The 21,367-nt window shown below is 38.7% G+C and overlaps 1 protein-coding gene across 1 annotated transcript; it reads left to right on the top strand.

Annotated features, from left to right (window-relative positions):
* Positions 1 to 1,830: 1,830 nt before the first annotated feature.
* LOC134582563 (extracellular tyrosine-protein kinase PKDCC-like) lies at positions 1,831 to 14,511 on the top strand. Its single transcript, XM_063439241.1, has 7 exons — positions 1,831 to 2,370; positions 8,550 to 8,672; positions 9,916 to 10,187; positions 10,779 to 10,858; positions 10,950 to 11,054; positions 12,095 to 12,274; positions 14,044 to 14,511. Exons 1-7 carry the CDS (start codon positions 1,831 to 1,833, stop codon positions 14,133 to 14,135), a joined length of 1,392 nt encoding a protein of 463 aa, XP_063295311.1. The 3' UTR covers positions 14,136 to 14,511.
* Positions 14,512 to 21,367: the final 6,856 nt, after the last annotated feature.

Genomic DNA, 21,367 nt, shown 5'->3' with positions numbered 1-21,367 from the left:
CACTCCACGTTCTTCACACACACTGGCAGACACACAGATACACTCCACGTTCACACACACTGGCAGACACACAGATACACTCCACGTTCACACACACTGGCAGACACACAGATACACTCCACGTTCACACACACTGGCAGACACACAGATACACTCCACGTTCACACACACTGGCAGACACACAGATACACTCCACGTTCACACACACTGGCAGACACACAGATACACTCCACGTTCACACACACTGGCAGACACACAGATACACTCCACGTTCACACACACTGGCAGATACACAGATGCACTCCACGTTCACACACACTGGCAGACACACAGATGCACTCCACGTTCACACACACTGGCAGACACACAGATGCACTCCACGTTCACACACACTGGCAGACACACAGATGCACTCCACGTTCACACACACTGGCAGACACACAGATACACTCCACGTTCACACACACTGGCAGACACACAGATGCACTCCACGTTCACACACACTGGCAGACACACAGATGCACTCCACGTTCACACACACTGGCAGACACACAGATACACTCCACGTTAACACACACTGGCAGACGTACTGATACACTTGCTCCAGGTGCAACCACTCACTTTCAGATGCCAACATTCACTCTCAGACACACTTGCACTCCCAAACATATACACATAGTCAGATACACACTCATTTCCAACACATACGCACTGCCAGACACACAAACAGAAATATTAACACACATATGCTACAGGAGGTGGTTCCCATGAAGACAGTGGCAGTGGCGGGTGGTGCAGATTCCTGGTACCAGGTGGGGAGATATTTCTATATCCCCAATATGACACTTGTGGGCCCCCTGGCTTGAGCGGGCCCTTTCCTGGAGCAAAGCCTGTACCCCTCTGATGGCAGCCTTATTTACACCTGTAAGGATTATTTACTAAAGTGAATTTCAAATTTAAGTCCAGAGTAGCTAAACTTAAAGGGTAGCTGAGTTTGAGAATTATTTCCAGTTTGGCTATCTTGACCTTACACTTGGACACATGGCAGGTAAATGAAAGGCTAGTCGCCCTAATGGCCAGAGGCGACATGGGTGTTAGCAGCATAGGGCAAGTGAAAATAAAGAGAGAGAGAGAGAAGAAATTTGCCCCTGGACAATTTTCTGCTGGATCCTGCACAATGTGTGACAAATGATATAACCCAGCGATGGCTAGCTAACCTTGACACCATAAATTGTTTCTGGACTACATTTCCCATGATTCTCGGCTAACTTTTGGAATAAAAGCTAACTGAGCTTCATGGGAAATGTAGTCCAGAAACAATTTATTGTGTCAATGCTAGCCATCACTGAATATTCTAACCAATGGGATGTAAGATCCGTTGAGTGTATGACCTAACAGGTACAGGGTTATTAACTAAAGTGTTAATTATCTCTAATTCAAAGTAAAATGTAAATATTGGGCCAAAACAGCTGAATTGTTAAAGTTTCGCTATCTTGACCTAATATTTGGAATTCCCAAGCTATTCACATTAAATTCATGTTTTAGTGTATAACCATGATTCTTTCCCCTTGTTCCTTGTATATATTTGCTGTCAAATCCCCATCCTATTTTATTTTCCCATCACCAGGTGGCAGTAGTGAGCTGTCTGAATCAGAAGGAGAAAGCAGATTGATGTCAAATAAGAGATTTGGACTCCTATTAAGGCACTCCTCAGTGGGTGTCCACTAGCCCCATTAACCCATCCTACTAGGCAAACACAGGCAGGCATTCCTCTCCTAATTAACTCATTTACAGTAAAAGGACAGAGGTGAGAGGTTGCCGAAAGCCACAATGAAATGTTACATTATCTTCTCTGGAGTTGTTACCATTCTGATTTATCTTAAATATTCTGTTAATGGAAGATGGCCTTACAATGACAAACACAGATCTTTCTTGAACTCCCAACTTCAGAATGGTTTAAGGCAAGAAATTTTGAGGAGACACGAGGACCTGATTATCTTTTACAAAGCTTTATTGGAAGAATTTAGTATTAAAACATCACCGATGGATATTGAACTGGACACAGTCAACGTGCTGGACTTCCATATTCCAACAGAAGAGAACGTTCCGCCTGGAACATTGGGTTGTGTGGACCTTCTTCATTTAACAGCAGTAGATTACATTGGGTCTGGATTCACCAAATTGGTTTTAAAGGGCACTATATTGGATGGGAGATCAATAGCACTCAAGTATGTGCATAGTGAAGGCAATGACATAAAGCAGTGTGTAGATCTTCACAAAGACCACGTAGGTTGTCACAGGCTGGCCACTTACAAACTACAGAAAGAAGTGGCCCTTCTGCAGATCCTACGCCACCCCGGTATTATCAAGGTATGAAATTTGTTTTACACCAGCCTTGTTAATGCTCTTATGCAGTGTGCAATCAAATCTCTATAATTTCGTAGTATTATTATTTATTGCAATTATAGGGAAAAAATAAACCTTTTTTTTTTTTTGGTAAATATCCCAAATAAGTGTTGGTCAAATCGGGTAGTGCCAGTTCTACCCGGGGCATAAACCCTATATCATACGTTTAGAAATTTCAAAACTTTGTATTATTTATATAGCAGAAACAGAAATAAGAAATTAACACAGTCCAGCTTAAACAAACTTACTTTATGAGCTCTGCATAGGACCCAATAGTAAAGGAATTCTTAAAATGGAGTACAAAGGTTCCTTTTGCCCCTACTTTTTGCGTTAAATCCTCTAATTACAAGTAAGCACACAACACACATCTTCCCAGTGTACCTAAGATTAGTGGTTGCTCTGGACTTAAGTAACAAATGTAAGGGGAAGGACAAACAAATATATAAAACGATATGATAGTGTAGAGTGATTTATAATCAGAGAGTATTATATATATAAAAAAAATTGTATATGTTGGCTACAGTATAATAAATTGGTCTAAATATGGAATTATAGACTAGGCTAGAATGATTGATATATTAGAGAATATTTGAACATCATGCATTGTATTTAATAATATCTGTAATTGTTAGGATGTAAAGGGATCTATGTAGTAAAGGAATAAGATCCCCTCCCCTTAGCCAAATGCTCTATTATTGTTATTTTATTTTTTTATAAAGCGCCAACACATTCTGCAGCGCTATAATGGGCAAAGTTTGGAAGCAGGAGTGAGTGCCAGGACAGAATGGGTGGCTGTTTTCTATGGATATGTCAGTGGGTGTCCACCGCTCCTAGGATGACAAGAAATGTAAATTTATTAAAAGGGACAGCCCTTGCACCATAGCAACTATATAGCCTCATTGTGCCTGTAATCGCAGCAGTCCTCTGGCGCCATACCTGGTAAGTAGTCAAACTGTTTTGAAATGGGTTGACATTTATTTAGGTCCCACAAGCTCCTTCTGTCCAGCTTCCTTTTCTGCACTAACTATTGACTCATTCTTGGACTTAACTCATTGGCTGAGAGCTTTCAGCCAATTAATTTTATCCAAGTATGGATGATATTGGCATATCTCTTGCAGAATGGGGATCTCTACTTTAGATAAACCAGGGGTGCCTTGGGAAAACCGTTTGAAAAATGTTTGACTGCTTACTGGGTGATGGCCAAAGGAGACTCCTGGCTCCATAACCACTACAGCGTGATGTTGTGGCTATGGTGCTTAGAGTGCCCCTTTAAGGTCAGCATAACAGTTGTAATTGCAACTACTGTGCCTGTATTTTTAGCTGCTATAACTCCCATCATCCTGAGTCACCCAAAGAGAGGATAACGCCAGGTGCCAACTGCTAACTGCTGAAATACGAACATAGCGTATTATTTACTGGGTGTTTGATCATGACAAGAATTTTATAAGTAAAGTGAAAAAACAAAGATCTGGATATGTGCTCATCAAACGTAAGTAGTAAAACAGGCGTACTTAACATTTGAGGGTAAATATTTGATGAACACTGTCTTGAAGAAAGGATTTTTTGCTTCTTTTTGTGCAATTCTTTCCTGTAATGTTCTGAATTGGTTTTCCAGCATTTTATGTTACATAAACTATGCTCCTGCCTGTAACTTGAAAAAAAGGTACATTTAGAGCTTCCCACAGTCTGAGGCTCGCCTTTTTTATCCCACAATTAAAGAGAGCACAGTATAGTATAGCATAGAGCATAGTCTAGTGTAGTCTAGTATAGGACATCCAGAATCAAGGATTTGGGCTGGTTGATTGGCATGAGTCAGAGGTGGAGTAACACCCTGATTAAAACTGTCAAATAAAAAAAAGATGACAGTGTTTAAAGATGAAATGTTGCATAGACCACCTGCTTGCACGATAACCATTTCAGCAATATGAATTGGCTACAGTGCCTAGAGCACGGGTGCCCAAAAGGTAGATCCCCAGATGTTGTAGAACTACAACTCCCATGATGCTTTGCATGCCTTTAAAATGCATTATAATGACAAAGTATCATGGAAGCTGTAGTTAGAAAAAATATGGTGATCTGCCTTTTGTGCTCCCCTGGCCTAGAGTAACCTTTCAAGCTTTATTGAAAAGAACATTCCTAATGCTTGGGCAACCTGCATGTGTATTAAAAGTGCATACTAAGCCTGGTAACCAATGGAGTCTGTGGTAGTGGTTATGGTGTAAGGAGGCTGTGGTCACGTCCTCCCCTAGTTTTGTGTTTTTGAGATGTGGGATGCAAACTGACTGTCCTCCACAGGGCCGTCATCAGAGGGTGACAACCATGACTGTTGTCACGGGCCCAGTGGCCCTGGGGGGCCCGGACTGCTCTGGCAGTCCTGGTCCCCACTTTCTTTCCCTGCACACATAGATAGCGAATATCGCTATCTATGTGTGCAGCGGCGGGCCCCTGGCTCCATGTTACCACAGAGGGGGCCCAGGCAGCACACAGCTTCTCCTCTTCTCTCTTCTAATAACTCTCGCGAGAACCGCAGAGCGTTGTCATGGCAACCAGGTCTCGCGAGAGTTATTAGAAGAGAGGAGAAGCTGTGTGCTGCCTGGGCCCCCTCTGTGGTAACAGGGAGCCGGGGGCTCCCCCACCGGACCACCAGGGATGGCATCTCCCCCCTCCCTGGACACAGGTAAGCAGGGAGGGGGGAATAACATTTACATTTAGTTTACACATTGCACATTTACACACACACACACTGCATACACTAACACTACACACACTGCATACACTAACACAACACACACTGCATACACTAACACAACACACTGCATACACTAACACAACACACACACACTGCATACACTAACACAACACACACACTGCATACACTAACACAACACACACACACACTGCATACACTAACACAACACACTGCATACACTAACACAACACACACTGCATACACTAACACAACACACACACCCACTGCATACACTAACGCACACACTGCATACACTAACACACTGCATACACTAACACAACACACTGCATACACTAACACACACACTGCATACACTAACACACACTGCATACACTAAAACAACACACACTGCACACACTAGCACAACACACTATGCATACACTAACACAACACACACACTGCATACACTAACACAATGCATATACTAACACAACACACACACTGCATACATCAACAGAACACACACACACACACTGCATACACTAACACAACACACACACACTGCATACACCAACAGAACACACACACACACACTGCATACACTAACACAACACACTATGCATACACTAACACAACACACACATTGCATACACTAACACAATACACAATGCATACACTAACACAACACACACACACACTGCATACACTAACACAACACACATACACTGCATACACCAACAGAACACACACACACTACATACACTAACACAACACACATTGCATACACTAACACAACACACACACACTGCATACACCAACAGAACACACACACATACTGCATACACTAACACAACACACACTGCATACACTAACACAACACATATTCTGCATACACTAACACACACACACACTGCATACACTAACACACACACTTCATACACTAATACAATATACACACTGCATACACTAATGCAACATACACTCTGAATACACTACACACTATCACACTCTGCATACACTACACACTAACACACTCACTGCATTCACTACACTAACACACAATCTGCATCCGCTACACTAACACACTCTGCATTCGCTACACACTAACCCACTCTCTGCATTCACTACACATTAACACTCTGCATCCGCTACACACTAACACACTCTCTGCATTCACTACACATTAACACACTCTGCATTTACTACACATTAACACACACTCTGCATTCACTGCACTAACACACACACTACATTCATTACACTGACACAGACTCTGCATTCACTACACACTAACACACACTCTGCATTCATTACACACTAACACACACTCTGCATTCACTAAACTATGCACACACTCTGGATTCACTATACTGACACACACTCTGCATTAACTACACTAACATACACTCTGCATTAACTGTACACACAGCATCCACTACACAAACCTCCTGTATTCACAGTACACACACTACATCCACCACAAATTGAAACACTCTGCATTCACTATACACAGACACTGCGTCTAATACACACACTACATCCACTACATCCACTAAACACATTTCATCTAGTACATACAAACACTACATCCACTACACACACTACATCACTGTACACACACTACATCCACTACTTAAATACACTCTGCGTTCACTATACACACTGCATCCGCTACACAAACACACACTCTGCATTCACTGCACAAACAGTATCTAATACACACATTCTAATTCACTTCCACTATACACACCACATTCAGTCCTGCATCATTGTGAGCGGACTAGGTAGGGCGTGGGCGGGCCCGGGAGGGAGGGATTGGGGGGGCCCAGACCTTGTGCTTTGTCAGGGGCCCCAAAATTTCTGATGGCGGCCCTGGTCCTCCAGGTGACAGTAGCCTGGCTACTTTCCTGGTGGATTGCTAATGCAAAAGTGTCAACATTAACAATGCCGATTTTGTCTAATTTTGGATAGTATTGATTGGTTTGGAATTTTAACTGTCCGTCTCAGCCAACCAATGCCCCCATCATTTTCACAAAATGTAAATCATTGAACATATGCACAATCCGGCAGGGAAGTGCCTAGGGGACACTTAGTTTGAAACGGAACCAGGACTGCTCACAGCCTCGCATTGAGACAATTTACGTTGCTTGGCATGCATGATAGGAGATGTTCAGACCAGTGAAAAAAATATATCAATTCTACAGAAAATACTTGCAGAATTTAGCTCCTCGCGCCGTCATTTCCAGAAAGAATGTGCAATAGTTTTATAAATACTTATAATACAAGTCAATGATAGTGCCACCACTATATGTGCCTGCCTGTGTTCGAATTTACTTTTTATAGGAAGCCATTGATATGTACATCATCGCAAGGTTCCCTGATTTACTGGAATACATGTAGTCACTTCCTTCTTGTCACCAAATAAGGAATCTCATGGAAGAGAGCCTGTAAATTAGAATTATACAGTAATTTGGGGATGAGAGAGAGAGAGTGCATACATACGTACGTGCGTGCATGCGTGAGTATGTGTGTCTATATATTAAAATGGAGTTTCCATTTAAATAGCCATAATTTGCGTTGAGGTTTTTTATTCCCAAGTCGACTCAAACTCCCTCACTTTTAACTGACTAGATCCTGGAAGTAATATGATGCCTATCACACCTAGTACATTTTCCAATGCCAGTAACATCATCCATCTCTGTCTGACCTGACACTACTCCCATACTTCACACAGATACATCCCTTCCTTAGATAAACATGGAGATCAAGCCTCACTTGCATGTGTTAAAAGTGACAAGTGTGACTAAACAAGGGGAATGCTGAGAACATTGGTCTTTTGGAATACAGATCAACTAAAAGTACTAAATGTAGCCATTCCTACATTATAGATCATATATTTTTTTTTAAGTTAATACGTTTTCTCAGAATAATGTCACACCTGGTCTCCCTATGATATATGGTGCTCCACTACTGTTCTCTGCCCCATGGCTCCTTGGACACGCTTACATGCCTAAGCATGTACAAAAAGACAGCTCATGTGGTCTTGGGCATTCCTTCATTAGTGCCATGTGTGGAACTGCAGGGGTTAATTTCATTTACGTTCCACCCATTGTACAATGCTGCAGAATTTGTTGGCATTATATTTAGAACTCCGCTAATCAAATACAGCAACATGGTTCCCCTCTGCATGTAACCATGAGTACCGGTGGTGTCGTGGTTTGATTCCCCTCCCCTTATCAAAATTGTATAATGTTTGAGTGTCAGTTCATTCAGACAGGCTTATTACTCAAAGTGTACGTTTTTCCTTTAACCATTTCACTGCTGGATCTACCAGCAGCCCCATTAACATAACTCAAATCAAAAAATGAAGAGGTTTTAAGTGCTGTTGTGATGAAAACCTGCGTTGGGTCTCTTGTGTTTTATTATTAAAACCTCTCTTTTCTCTTTCTTTCAGTTGCATGGACAATGTTACCATAACACTGTTGGCCCTGACATTAGGGTCACTGCAATGATGGAGCTTGGGACCCCTATTCAAATGATTCAGCTCCTGCAAGCCCCCTGGGAAGAGAGATTCAAAGTAAGACAACACAACAATTGATTGTTTCAGTGGAATTCCAAGCTCCTGCCGTGTGAAGTACTGTAAACCTGTCGACAGTGGGAGAGCTGATGCCTGTTGCTGTTACTTCCTAATACACTGGATCCAACTCCATCTGTTACCTGGTCAATGAATCTATTATCCCACAGCATAATGGATTAGCTTAGTGTAATGCGAAAATAGCAGGAATCCAACGTCACATTTAGGAAATGTATCTTTTAAAATGTACCAGTAAATAACATTTCAGAAGATTTTTAACCTTAGATACTGAGAAACAATTTTTAGTGGGTTTTTTTTAATTTTAAATTGTATTTTTTTAGTGACGTGTTGAATTGTACATTATTCTGTGATGATTTACAAAATATTGAAGGGTTATACACTTAATTTCAAATGATAGAAAATTAATATGCAAAGAGGCCAAATTTAGGCTAAAGCAACCAATTTGTGATTATATATTGTTAAGATTAAGAATTTCTTCATATTTACTATGTTTATCTTAATTTAGCACTTTGGGATTTAAACTTGCTACATGTTTGTTTTATTGTTTTTTTTTTTGTTTTGTTGTTGTTCCTGGATGAGCAGTTTCAGTTTGCTAGAAGAATTCAATAAATCAAGTTTGATTGCAAATATAGAATGTACTGTCCAAAAAGTATTGGATGTTTGTTCTGGCAAAAAAAAAAAAAAAAAATTTAGGCTCATAACAATTGAATTAAAGAAATGCAGTGGATTAATTAGGAGAAGAACACAATCGAATTTGACGTTGCTCTGCTCCCTATGAGTCTGGAACGGGCTTTATATGATTTAATTATTATTGCCTTATGTGATAAACATTTATAGCTCTGGAATAGATTAATGTAACCAGTTAGAGTTTTGTTAATCTAGTTAAGTGGGAAATTATGTAATATTGTTTAGACTGTAAATTGGAAGGCAGGCCTCTTAAATCATTCTTTATAAAAAAAAATTATACCTGTGAACCTTTGGATTTTAGCTCCAAAACCAAGTATTCCATAAGTGTTAATCACTGGGTTTGCTTACAGAATTACTGATATATAGTAAATGTAGATACAAAGCGTTAGTGAAGACAGGTTGTGCAATATTAAACGAGTGGGGTGCTAAAAAGAAAAGGGGTATTAGTTGGTTACTTACCCATCATTACATGGGCTGTGGAAATCTCTCTTAGAATATAACTGACTGAATATGGACTTTCCGTATCTTCTCTGGGCAGATCTGCTTTGAACTGGTGCAGTTGTTACATTATTTGGCCAACTCGCCTATGGGATCTATAGCCCTTCTCGATTTCCAGCCCCGGCAGTTTGTCTTAGTGGATGGAAGTCTGAAAGTGACAGATGTGGACGATGCCATTACCAAAGAGCTGACATGCACCCAAGATGAAGACTGTACCCTCGACTTCCCATCCAAGACATTTGCCCTCAAGTGTTCTGCAACTGGGACATGTGAAGGAATCAATGAAAAGAGGAACCTGTACAATGCATACAGGTATGTAAAACATATTTAGAAATATCTTCTAATACATGAGAAATTTAATTCTAGGATGTGCTTTCTAAGAAATTGCTATTTGGGTAAAAAAAATGAGCATCTTTTTGGTTTTTGTAGGACACGTTGCTAAGGAAGCATCATTCAGGCGCGAAACGCGTTTTTGTTAACTTTTTGTTATCCACCTGGAATCTCTACCGTCCTCTTTGTATGTGTTATAATATTAAAGGATTAAAGTGAAGTCTTTTACCTTTTTGCTTATGTTTTCCTGCTTGAACATTTTTTTGCACTTGGAGTGATAAACAAACTTTATTACATACACCTAGAATATCTTGACTAACCACAGAATCGAAGTTGCCCCTGCTTTCAAATGATGGAAAAATAAATATTTAAAGGAATATGTAATGTGTTAAAATATTCTGTACATTTTGTGCAAATGTCAGTTCTCCAAAAATATGTAGAGTACTCATAATATGATACAAAAACCTAGTACTTGTTTAATTTAACATTTTCTGGATTCAAAGAGTCATTAAAATTATCCAAAATCTAGACCAGATCCCTTACTTTCAATAAACACACGTCTTATGTTTTCAGGTTTTTCTTCACATATCTTCTCCCTCATGCTCCACCTCTAGCGGTGCAACCGCTTCTCCAGGACATCATGAATGGCACAGGTACAGAGGAAAACATTCTTATGTGTCCCTCATATTTCTCATTTATGGCTTCCCTTGCCCATTTGCTGATAACATGTAGATCTCTCTCTAGGTGACCTACGCTTTGGGATAAACGATACACTGAAGTCATTTGAAAATGTTTTGAATCTGTACAAGTCAGGAATGGATCATCACAACGAATCAGAGTATCTAAAAGGTTTATTTCTTATATATTATTTATTATGTACATTATGTTTATATTGGTAGCATTATCGAATTACACTTCTGCTGCTCTAAACCAAAGACAACTTCGAAAGTCACAACCTATACAGGAGATCACTGAAACATGTAATTTGGTTTCCATCATTATTCTGCAGAGATACAGTGAGACTGTCAAACCATGTACTGTAACTAATTGCCCATAGTTAACAGAACATTCACCTGGTTGATAGGTTTGTGTTTTCTGTGGTAACCTGGGGAACGCACCCTAACTGTACCATAGTTAATGAAGTGAGAACATTCTGAATCAGGTCAGAAAGTGGCTTGATGATTTAGGAGGGTGTCACTGAAACACCCAGGCCAGCTGTGTAAATTGCTCATCATGTAGGGTTGAGTATAGAGTTTAATGGACAAATACGTATTTGTTTATAAAGCTTTCATCTTATATAAGGCTAGTTGTAATAAGGAAAACCTGGACTTCCTAGATTTGGCAAAGAAAAAATAGCACAGAAAATTACAAAAAAGTTAAATAAACTTTTGTGAAAAACAAGTTTTGATCACTTTTGTTTGCATTTTCTGCAACTTTTTTTTTTCTTCAATTTGATCTATATAGTCCTTGGCTCCACCTTGTTCTGTAATCTGTATCTCTTGGCAAACGTCTGTCATCATCATGTAAAGAGTGCTACATTGGGTGCACCTTTGAACCTAGCAACCAAACGGAACACATCATATCATATTATTGCCTGTGCACTCCTACAGAAGTCTTGGTTGACCAACTCATGGGATAGGGGGGATGGGAAGTAAACGAGAAACAATGCATGTACTTGGCTACCAACATCTAAAAAAACATAAAAACGCAAAACTTTCTGAGAAGTTAAAATTCCAACCCTTTGACTACCTTTAAATTAACTAATTATTTATATTGGTTTTTGTTATATACTTATTTTCTTCTGTAGGTTGAAATAATAACTTAACATGGGCGATAGCACTGTCCTAGTATGCTATGTTCATACATTGTTGTGTTTATTTTATCCCCAGACTATCTTAGACTGGACGGTTTCCGGATAATTGACAATAACGATCATTTCAGATGCTGGCCATCCTACAATCACCTGGGCTGTCTTCTGTCTGTGCACAGCGCCGAGGAAGCGGCCGAAATTTGCAGCAATCATACCAGATGTCAAAATTTTGTTATTGGTCAACAAAGAACATGGACAGGTGAGAGTTATAACAATTATCATATGAACTCGGAATTTTGATAGTAATCTCTAATAATAAGAAAGAATAATATCAACGCAAGAGACAGAATAAACTATTCTTTTGTTTCAAAATAAAAGAAAGGACAACAATCAACTGGAAGTTTTAGGACAACAATCAACCGGAGGTTTTTACAATGTTATAAACATGGTGTTAAAGATTGTTGATGATAACAGTTCGTTATCTCTTTCCTAATGTTTTCCTAATCTCTTTTGCACAAACCTTGTGGATAAATATTATGGCTTTATCATAGGGTTGGAGTTCACTGCTTAATCCCAGGGCATATGTCACAATTTTGTTATATTATTTATATATATATATATATATATAATTAAAAGAAACAGTTGCATAGTTGTTACTAAGGTTTGTGCTGTTTTGGTTAGTTATAAAAGAGGTTATAATGTCCCATAAAATATAAATAAGCAGAAGTAAACTATGTATAAGACACTTTTTTTTATTTAGAAATTAAATATATCAAGAAATTTACTTTAAAAAAAAAAAAACCTCACATCTTTGTTTTCTAATTGTTTGCATGGATAATTTTCCGTTCCATCCATAGAATTTCCATGTTCAGAATTGCTTGATTTATTGCGTCTGCATTTTCCAATATCTCTTGGCTCTTGAGATTGCGATCAGCCCTGTTTTTCCTAGTTATATTTTGGGCGTACGATGGCTCGTGTAGATACATGTAAACCGGCAGTCATACATTTTGCTTATATTAAAAAAAAAAAAAAAAGAAATACTTTTATTGAATGCCAACACTTAATGTGCCACAGGGCTTACGGTGTTATCTCAAAATTCATTGTATACACTTTTAATCTTTAGAAAACAATTCTGTACAGAAAACTGTTTAAATGCTTTACATATGCCTTTTGTCCCCAATGGAGAGGTTATTTAAGCTTATGAAAGAAGCTGGAAAGTTGATATGCTCAGCAAAATGTTCTGATATTAATCTTAGGGCACGCATCCATGTCTGAATGTTTATTTTTTTGCTATATCCTTGAGTATTTAAGGACAATTAGCTTAAACCAGCTGTGTCTTCTAAAAGTATTTTCCATTTTCTGAATCTAGAACAATAGATAGTCATTTACACTAACCTATTAATTGCCAGATGGATGTCTGACGCGTTTCACATTAAGCTCGCCCTTTAAAGAATTACCAACGGATTAATGCAAGAACATAAAGTGTGTCTCTGAATTTTTCACATAAATGTATGAATGAACCATATGTGATTTTAATTCAACATTTAGCAATGAAAATAATGCACAAGCTGGTATCTCAGTTAAGTGATTACATCACATTTTTATGTCGTGATTAAACAGCATTTTTTAGCACCCTTGAAAAACTTCTATTAAAAGCAATTAAAATGTAGTTTTATTTATTTTTTTTTGCTGTCCCAGCATTACTAGATATGCTTGTTTGTTTTTGTTAATAATCTGGTGGTAGCTTGTTAGATAGATATGTATATATATCTGTGTGTGTTATTATCTATTCAGTTGTTGTTTTTTCTTTATCAATCCCCCTGACATGCTGTTATTTCTCTTGTGTGTCTTTACCCCTTCATCGTAACTTATTTCACCCTTTGTCTCTGTTATATTATATTAATTGTTGTCACATATCCACGTTTTGTAATTGTAAAGCACTACGTAATATGCTGGCGATATGTAAATTGTAATAATAATGATTATTATTATGCAACACCTAAACTCAAAATGTCATTCTTGTTACAGGTCGACTGCTGACTTCATTCACAAGTGGCCCAGTTAAACTCGTTCCTGACGTTAACTCACAAGTCTACGTAAAAAAAAACAGTGACTCGTGACATCAAGAAAGTCCAAGAAACCCTCCAATTAAATTCAATGGAAACTTGTACCGGCTGCACAAAAATTTCAGTATATTCCATTTGTAAGAAATATAACCTGTGCATGTCACAGAATGACGAATTCAGTACAAATGTTATGAACTATTATGCAGAGGAGGATTAAGATCGCACAAGGTCCTAGGCTGGTTTATCCCCCCCTTCCCCTTCATTCTTCACATTGGGATTATTAATGGGGCCAAGCACATTGTAACCTAGGCCCTAGGTGGCTGCCAAGGGGGAGTTTATGGTTAATCCTGCCCTGCTACTATCTATTAACGTAACTGCACACTGATTACCATTGTATAATTATCTGTGTGCTATAACCGCACATATTGCACAGTGCTATCCATTACAGTATGTACACATCATGGGTGATAGCCTTGTATTTAATTGCCTTATAGGTAAGAAATGTACTTTCAATGAAAGACTCTATATTTTCAGAATGATTATTTATATCTAAGTTTGTTAAAATAAATACTTCTAATAACAAATTGCTTTGCATTGTGTCGTATGTTAAATAAAACAAACAGAAGCAAGTTTTAATAATGCAAGTATTAGCTCATCTTATGAATAGATTGTAACCCTTTTAGCCCTCCACAGAAGTAGAATCTTCTCCTGGATCGTTCCAGAGCCCCATTCCCTCTCTGGGAAAGACTTAGGAGAGTTTTCTATGTGTCTTTTTCAAGTGCCAACCTCCTCTTCCAGTCTCAGCCTCAAGTGTCTCATTAATTGACCCCTATTGCATGACCAACCAGTCCAAAGTTCAAAGTTGAAATTCCATATTGCCCCACTGTCCTATCATGCAGATTGCAAAGAATTATGGGGTAAAGTTGCCTTTTGCAAGCTCTGCTCCCAGTTTAGTCCCAGTGCTGTAGGGCAGATATGAGCTATTGGAGGGATATTCCAAACATCACATCTTTTGCTTTTTACATATGTTACGTTACAGTGCAAGTTGTACTTCCTCCTTTGCCCGTACAAATAATTATAGTATAAGCTCACATGGTGTGGGCAACACAACCAAGTCCCCACTCCCCTTGGTTCTCTGAGGCAGGCTGTCGACGTAACATGTGACCGCGTACATGCGCTGTTGTGGAATCTCAGTGCTCAGCTCTGTTCACAAAATTGTCAATACAGTTCTACTTTTCAATAAACTGAGATTAGTGGAGGATACGGTAGGAAGTTGTGGCTAAAACCACTGTAAAAAAATTATTATTTTTTTATTTAACTTTTTACATTTGTCTCTTTTGCCCTTAAAAAATCATTTTGCTTGTCTATTCTTTGCAATTCCCACGCTATGAACACAATCTTCTGTTTATTTAAGAATAACAATGATTAGTACATATATTATAAGTAATTATCTCGTGAATTGGCGGTCATTGTTTGCTGTGTTCTAAAGGTGCAAGATGCATTTAAAGGTTCATTAAATCATTACGTAACTATTATATGTTATACAAAGGTAAAGAGGAAAACCAAAAAAAACTATAGAAAAACAGATCTAATTACGTCAATCAAACTGTAGATTCTTTGATTTGCATAAGCTGCTCAAAAATGTCTTGCATATTTTATTTGAACAGCTAATTTAAATGGTATTGTTTTATTTCTTACATCACTTAACAATCATTACCCATCAAAGTCTTTTATGGATTGCAATGGCTGAGTTTTTTTGGTAGGAAAAAGAGAGATAAGCAATCTATTGACACAATCAGTTTAACGGAATGCCTTTTTAGCACAACAATGCAATATGTGGTATAGTGATGCTTCCTTGTGACTGTTTGGCCTATTCAAAGAATGTAGAAAAGTTCAATGTACATTAGTTCTGTTAATTTGAGATGTAAGAACAAAGGTTTCGGTGGGGTGGGGGAGCATTTAATTGTCTTAACTGACTGCCTGCTGCTTTGCATCAGATTACAGCTCATGCTGTAACAGGACATTATGTGATCACTATAGTTCTCTCCTTTGTTTTATGAGATCACACTTAAATAGTCCTTTCACTATATAAAATATCCAGTCACATCTTATCTCAGCAGAAACCCTTGTGAATTAACACATGCCTAAGTATTAAGCAGCATTTAGGCCTAAGGCTTTCAGATCGAGCAGAGATTAATTGGATTCATTGAAAACAATGGGAAAACCAGGAATGGCTGAGATCATTCACATCCTGAATGAAGACTGCCTCATTGGAATTTACTGCAAACAAGGAACAGGCAGAGCTATTTATTTTTTATATACAGTATCATTTATATTGCATTCATACATATTAACTGAGTGCTGATTTGGTATTTTGTTGACAGAAGGCTTAGACCTGTGACCTGGAAGGTATTAATTGTGTTAAAGGGACACTATAGTCACCAAACCAGTTTTAGCTCAATGAAGCAGTTTTGGTGTATAGATCATGCCCCTGCAGTCTTACTACTCAATTATCTGCCATTTAGGAGTTAAATCACTCTGTTTATTAACCCTAGTCACACCTCCCTGTATGTGACTTGCACAGCCTTCCTAAACACTTCCTGTAAAGAGTCATCTAAAGTTTATCCTTCCTTTATTGCAAGTTCTGTTTAATTTAGATTTTCATATCCCCTGCTATATTAATAACTTGCCAAACCATGCAAGAGCATCCTGTATGTGATTAAAGTTCAATTTACAGAGAAAGAGTTACAATTGTTTAAGGTAAATTACATGCAGGCTGTGTCAATCAGAGCCAGGGGAGGTGTGACAAGGACTGCATAAACAGAAACAAAGTGATTTAACTCATAAAAGGCAGTGAATTGAGCAGTGAAACCTGAGAGGCATGATCTGTACACTAAAACTGCTTCATTAAGCTAAAGTTGTTCTGGTGACTATAGTGTTCCTTTAAGCCATGGGTCCTCAAACTTCGGCCCCCCAGATGTTGCTGAACTACAACTCCCATGATTCGCTGGCTATCTATGTAATTCAAAGAATCATGGGAGTTGTAGTTCAGCAACATCTGGGGGGCCGGAGTTTGAGGACCCATGCTTTAAGAATGTCCCAATACCATTTTCTTCATCTGTAAACAGTTCAGTAAACTTCGATACAAAGTGCACAATCTCTGATAGTGATGTTTCCTGTTCCGCATCTGGGGTGAGACTGTACGAATTATACATTAAATCGTCAATCCAAAGTGGATTTCAAACATAGTTGATTTGAAGAGCTGCTCCAGTTCAACTATTGTAACCTAAAATATCAACTTCTTGCATTTCAAAAAAAAATTCACTGAAATTAAAAATAATGTGACTTGATTTCAAATTAACTTGGTAACTTTTTGGGAATTTCTTCTTATTCTTGGGGTAACTCAGTAGGCCAGTCTCGCAAGGGTTTCCCAACACTAAGGAACAAGTAAAGAAAAACTAGCTTGGCATATGTAAACAGGTCAAACTGAAAACTCACCAAAGAGTTAAAAAAATAAAATAAAGTTTAGTCTTGGTAATCTGTGCAAGTATTTTCCCCCTTAAAATTCTCTGTGAGATCAGGGGGTGGGTGGCCAGGTTTCAATCTACCTCCCACCATCTGTTGTTGGATTACTTAGAAAATAGGAAACTGACAAACTCCTGGATAAATAATCCAAGCAATACGCTCCACCCACATTTCAAATCACATCAGTCCAACGTTTCAACACTCAACAGGAGCTTTCACCTAGGATCAAGGCACAGAATGCAAACAAACAAATTTAGGGAAATGGATACAATTTCATGGTCTACAGAAGATCATACTCATTATATAACGGCCCATGAGTCCTACCAATCTGCTCACATATAAATACAGTTTAATTTTTTTTTTAAATGTAAATGTCAATCTGATTCAACTTTGTGCCAAAATATTAGCAATAAATATTTAAAAACAAGCAAGGTTCCCAAGGAACCCCATTAAACAAAGAGTATCTTCAACTCGCTCTCATAAACTCTACGCCCCTTAACACCTCAGAAAAAAGAGTAAGGTTGTACAGAATAACTGAAGGGCTATTTGCCAAATGTATACCCTACCACCAGTTGCCTCTCTTCTTAAAAACAAAAACCTTCTTCCTCTCATCATCAATCTCTACCCTTATTCCTCCCCCTCTTCTCTTTCTATCACCAAACCTCTCCCTATCTCTCCTCACGTTATCCCTTCATCAATCCATGATCTTATCTTCATTAATGGAAAAATTTCAACTGTTTTCTATCTTCAATTCTTTCATTTCCAGTTATTAAAAAAAATATTTAATCAGATAAGTAACTCATGCATATTCTGAGTAATAATAATTTTGCTCACGGCATGATATGTCCTGACGCGAATTGTTTCTTGGATCCAAAAAGCTTTTTTCAGTTTTTGAAAACATCAGATTAATTTAATTTACTGATAAATATAGCTCTATTAAAGTAATGTTCCAGCACCAGAACTACTATAGCATTTTATATTCCTGTTTTGTTTTTTTGTTTTTTAAAGGACCACTATATAGTCACCCAGACCACTTCAGCTCAATTAAGTGGTCTGGGTGCCAGGTCCCCTAGGTTTTAGCCCTTCTGATGTAAACATAGCAGTTTCAGAGAAACTGCTATGTTTACATTGCAGGGTTAATCCAGCCTCTAGTGGCTGTCTTCCTGACAGCCGCTAGAGGCGCTTCCCTGAAGCTCAATGCGAAAATTGCATTGAGCACGCAGAACGTCCATAGGAAAGCATTGAGAAATGCTTTCCTCTGGGCATTTTTAATGCACGTGGCTCTGGCTGCGCGTTCAGCTCCACTTGGGAGCCGACGTCAGAGGGGGAGGAGAGGTCACCAGCGCCGAGGGAGCCCGGCGCTGGAAAAGGTAAGTGGCTGAAGGGGTTTTAACTCCTTCATCCTAGTGGGAGGGAGCCCTGAGGGTGGGGGGGACCTAAGGACTATATAGTGCCAGGAAAACAAGTTTGTTTTCCTGACACTGTAGTGGTCCTTTAAATATGTATTGCCTAGTAATACAGCTCACTAGTAACGTCTGTAAAAAGGTTATAAATGTAATGTTCTCATACAAAGCAGATATGGGAATGGTGCACCATTGTTTTGTTTGTTTTTTAATATATATACTTATCTCTATATAAAAAGATATACAGATGTCACGGCCTACAGAATACTTGCTTTTGCAAACTGGTTTTATATATACTCCCAATGAAAAAAATGCATAAATAAATACATGCATGTTTTCATTGGGTCTATATCTATTAAACAGTTATTTAAACTTAAAAAAAAAAAAATATTTAGGCAGTTGAGTGTCCCTTTAACTGTAAAACTGGCTTAGGGACCCTTTCATAACTTTAATATAATATGTAACAAAATAAAGTAACAAAATATATGTATAATGCCTATACATAGGATACATGATTTAGCACAAACTTTACAACAAGCTTGTATCAGAAGAAATAATGAGATCAATTGATGGAGTGGGTAAGGGGTAATTAGATCTTTGAGTGGCGTGTACACGTGTCGAATGAGGTCCTACTGGATCAGACTGGTAAGACGTAGATCAGGATTGAACTATGTAGATTCAAGAACGGCTTTTGTGAATAGCTTGTTTGTCAGTAGTTGGCAGAAGGTTGTGATAGAGGTGGCTATTGGACGTTACAATTGTATTTGGAGTATTAGGGAACTCCGAGTGAAATTAGCACATGGAAAAGGGGTAAAGTAAAGGTTACAGAGAGGATGGGTAAGTGCATAGTGGGAGGTATTAAATGAGCAGTAGGGAATTGCATGGTTGTTAAGAGGATTGTAAACAAGCTTAAGGAATCTGAAAATTGAAAGAAGAGGAGTTTGTACAATAGCAAGGAGGTGTAAACAGACTTACTTTTATTTGACACACGATACAATAAGAGTACCTATTTTTTAATACTGAAATGGTGACGTCTAGGTACATTTAAAAAATATATCATTTATCCAACGTATCAGAGGTCAAAGAATTCAGCATTTAGTGATTAAACCCCAATTACCGGTTGCTAAACTCGGCTGTATTGTGATAATGGTGATTAAATGAATGTCAATGAATATTCTACTTTTTCTATTCTCTTGCCAAGCTGGCATCGGATTGAGCCAGTAAATGATGACGGTTATGTTTCTGGGATTAATTCAGTAGTTCTGGAAAAATATACACTAAATGTGATAGGTATTTTTCTAAATCAGAAAGATATTTGTGTTCCCTGTTTTCAGCCAACAAACTAAAACTGTTGTAATACAAGAACTTTTTAAACATACGCCGTGCAAACAGATATTCAGCAGTAAAAAAAACTTCAATTTGCTTGTAAATGCATCCCCCAAACAAAAATGGCCAACTTTGTCTGTCTCTTTCTCTCCCCAGCCCCTTTGCGTGTTGCCCGCCCCCATCCCCTTTGTGTCTTTCTCCCACAACAACTTTGTGTCCCCCCAAACTCCTTTGTGTCTCACTCTAGCCCCTTTATGTGTCTCTTTGGCTCCCTACGGCCCTTTTGTGTGTCTCTTTGTCCCACTAGCCCCTCTGTGTGTCTCTTTGTCCCCCTTATAGGCACTCTGTGTGTCTCTCTGTCCCCCTCAGCCCTTCTGTATGCCTCTTTGTTCATCTATCCCTTTCATCCCTTTTACCTTCATATAGCGTGACCGAGCAGACCACAGTAGAGGATTTTCTGTTTCCTCTACCTGGTCTGACAGGAAGTTGTTTGGTGCTCTTAACGAGCAGCAAACATCTGATAATTAATTCAATGCTTTCCCATGGGAAGGCCTAATATGCGCACTGCGCATGCCACACATGGGCATTAGGTTCTGTGTCCAGAGGAGCTGGATCAGGTGAATAAAGGTGAGTGAAGAAAAGGGTTCTTTAACCATTTCAGTGCCACTGAGGTGATGGGGAGGCCCAGAGGAACACTTAAATGTTTGGAATTCAACTTTGCATTTGTTGTATGCTCCGGCTGGTAAACTTAGCTAGTATCCAGGCTCGAGTCCTGCAGGAACAGAGGAAAATGTACAGGAACGCCGTTCTATTGCACTGCAGGACTTGAGTCCTGGTTTAACCCCATAAAGGAACACTATAGTGTTAGGAATGCAAATGTTTATTGCTAATGATATAGTGCCCTGATAGCTGTTTAGGGAGTAAAAAAGTTATTTCACTTACCTTTTCCCCCGTACAGCACCATTTTCCATGGTGCCACCCCCACCTCCTTGGCTGAGATCATCGAGAAAAATGGTCTCAGCCAATCTAATT

The sequence above is a fragment of the Pelobates fuscus genome, chromosome 13 (assembly GCF_036172605.1).
Source record: "Pelobates fuscus isolate aPelFus1 chromosome 13, aPelFus1.pri, whole genome shotgun sequence".
Classification (NCBI taxonomy): domain Eukaryota; kingdom Metazoa; phylum Chordata; class Amphibia; order Anura; family Pelobatidae; genus Pelobates; species Pelobates fuscus.
The sequence above is the reverse complement of the archived record's forward strand: the minus strand, read 5'-3'. Positions and strand labels throughout refer to the sequence as shown.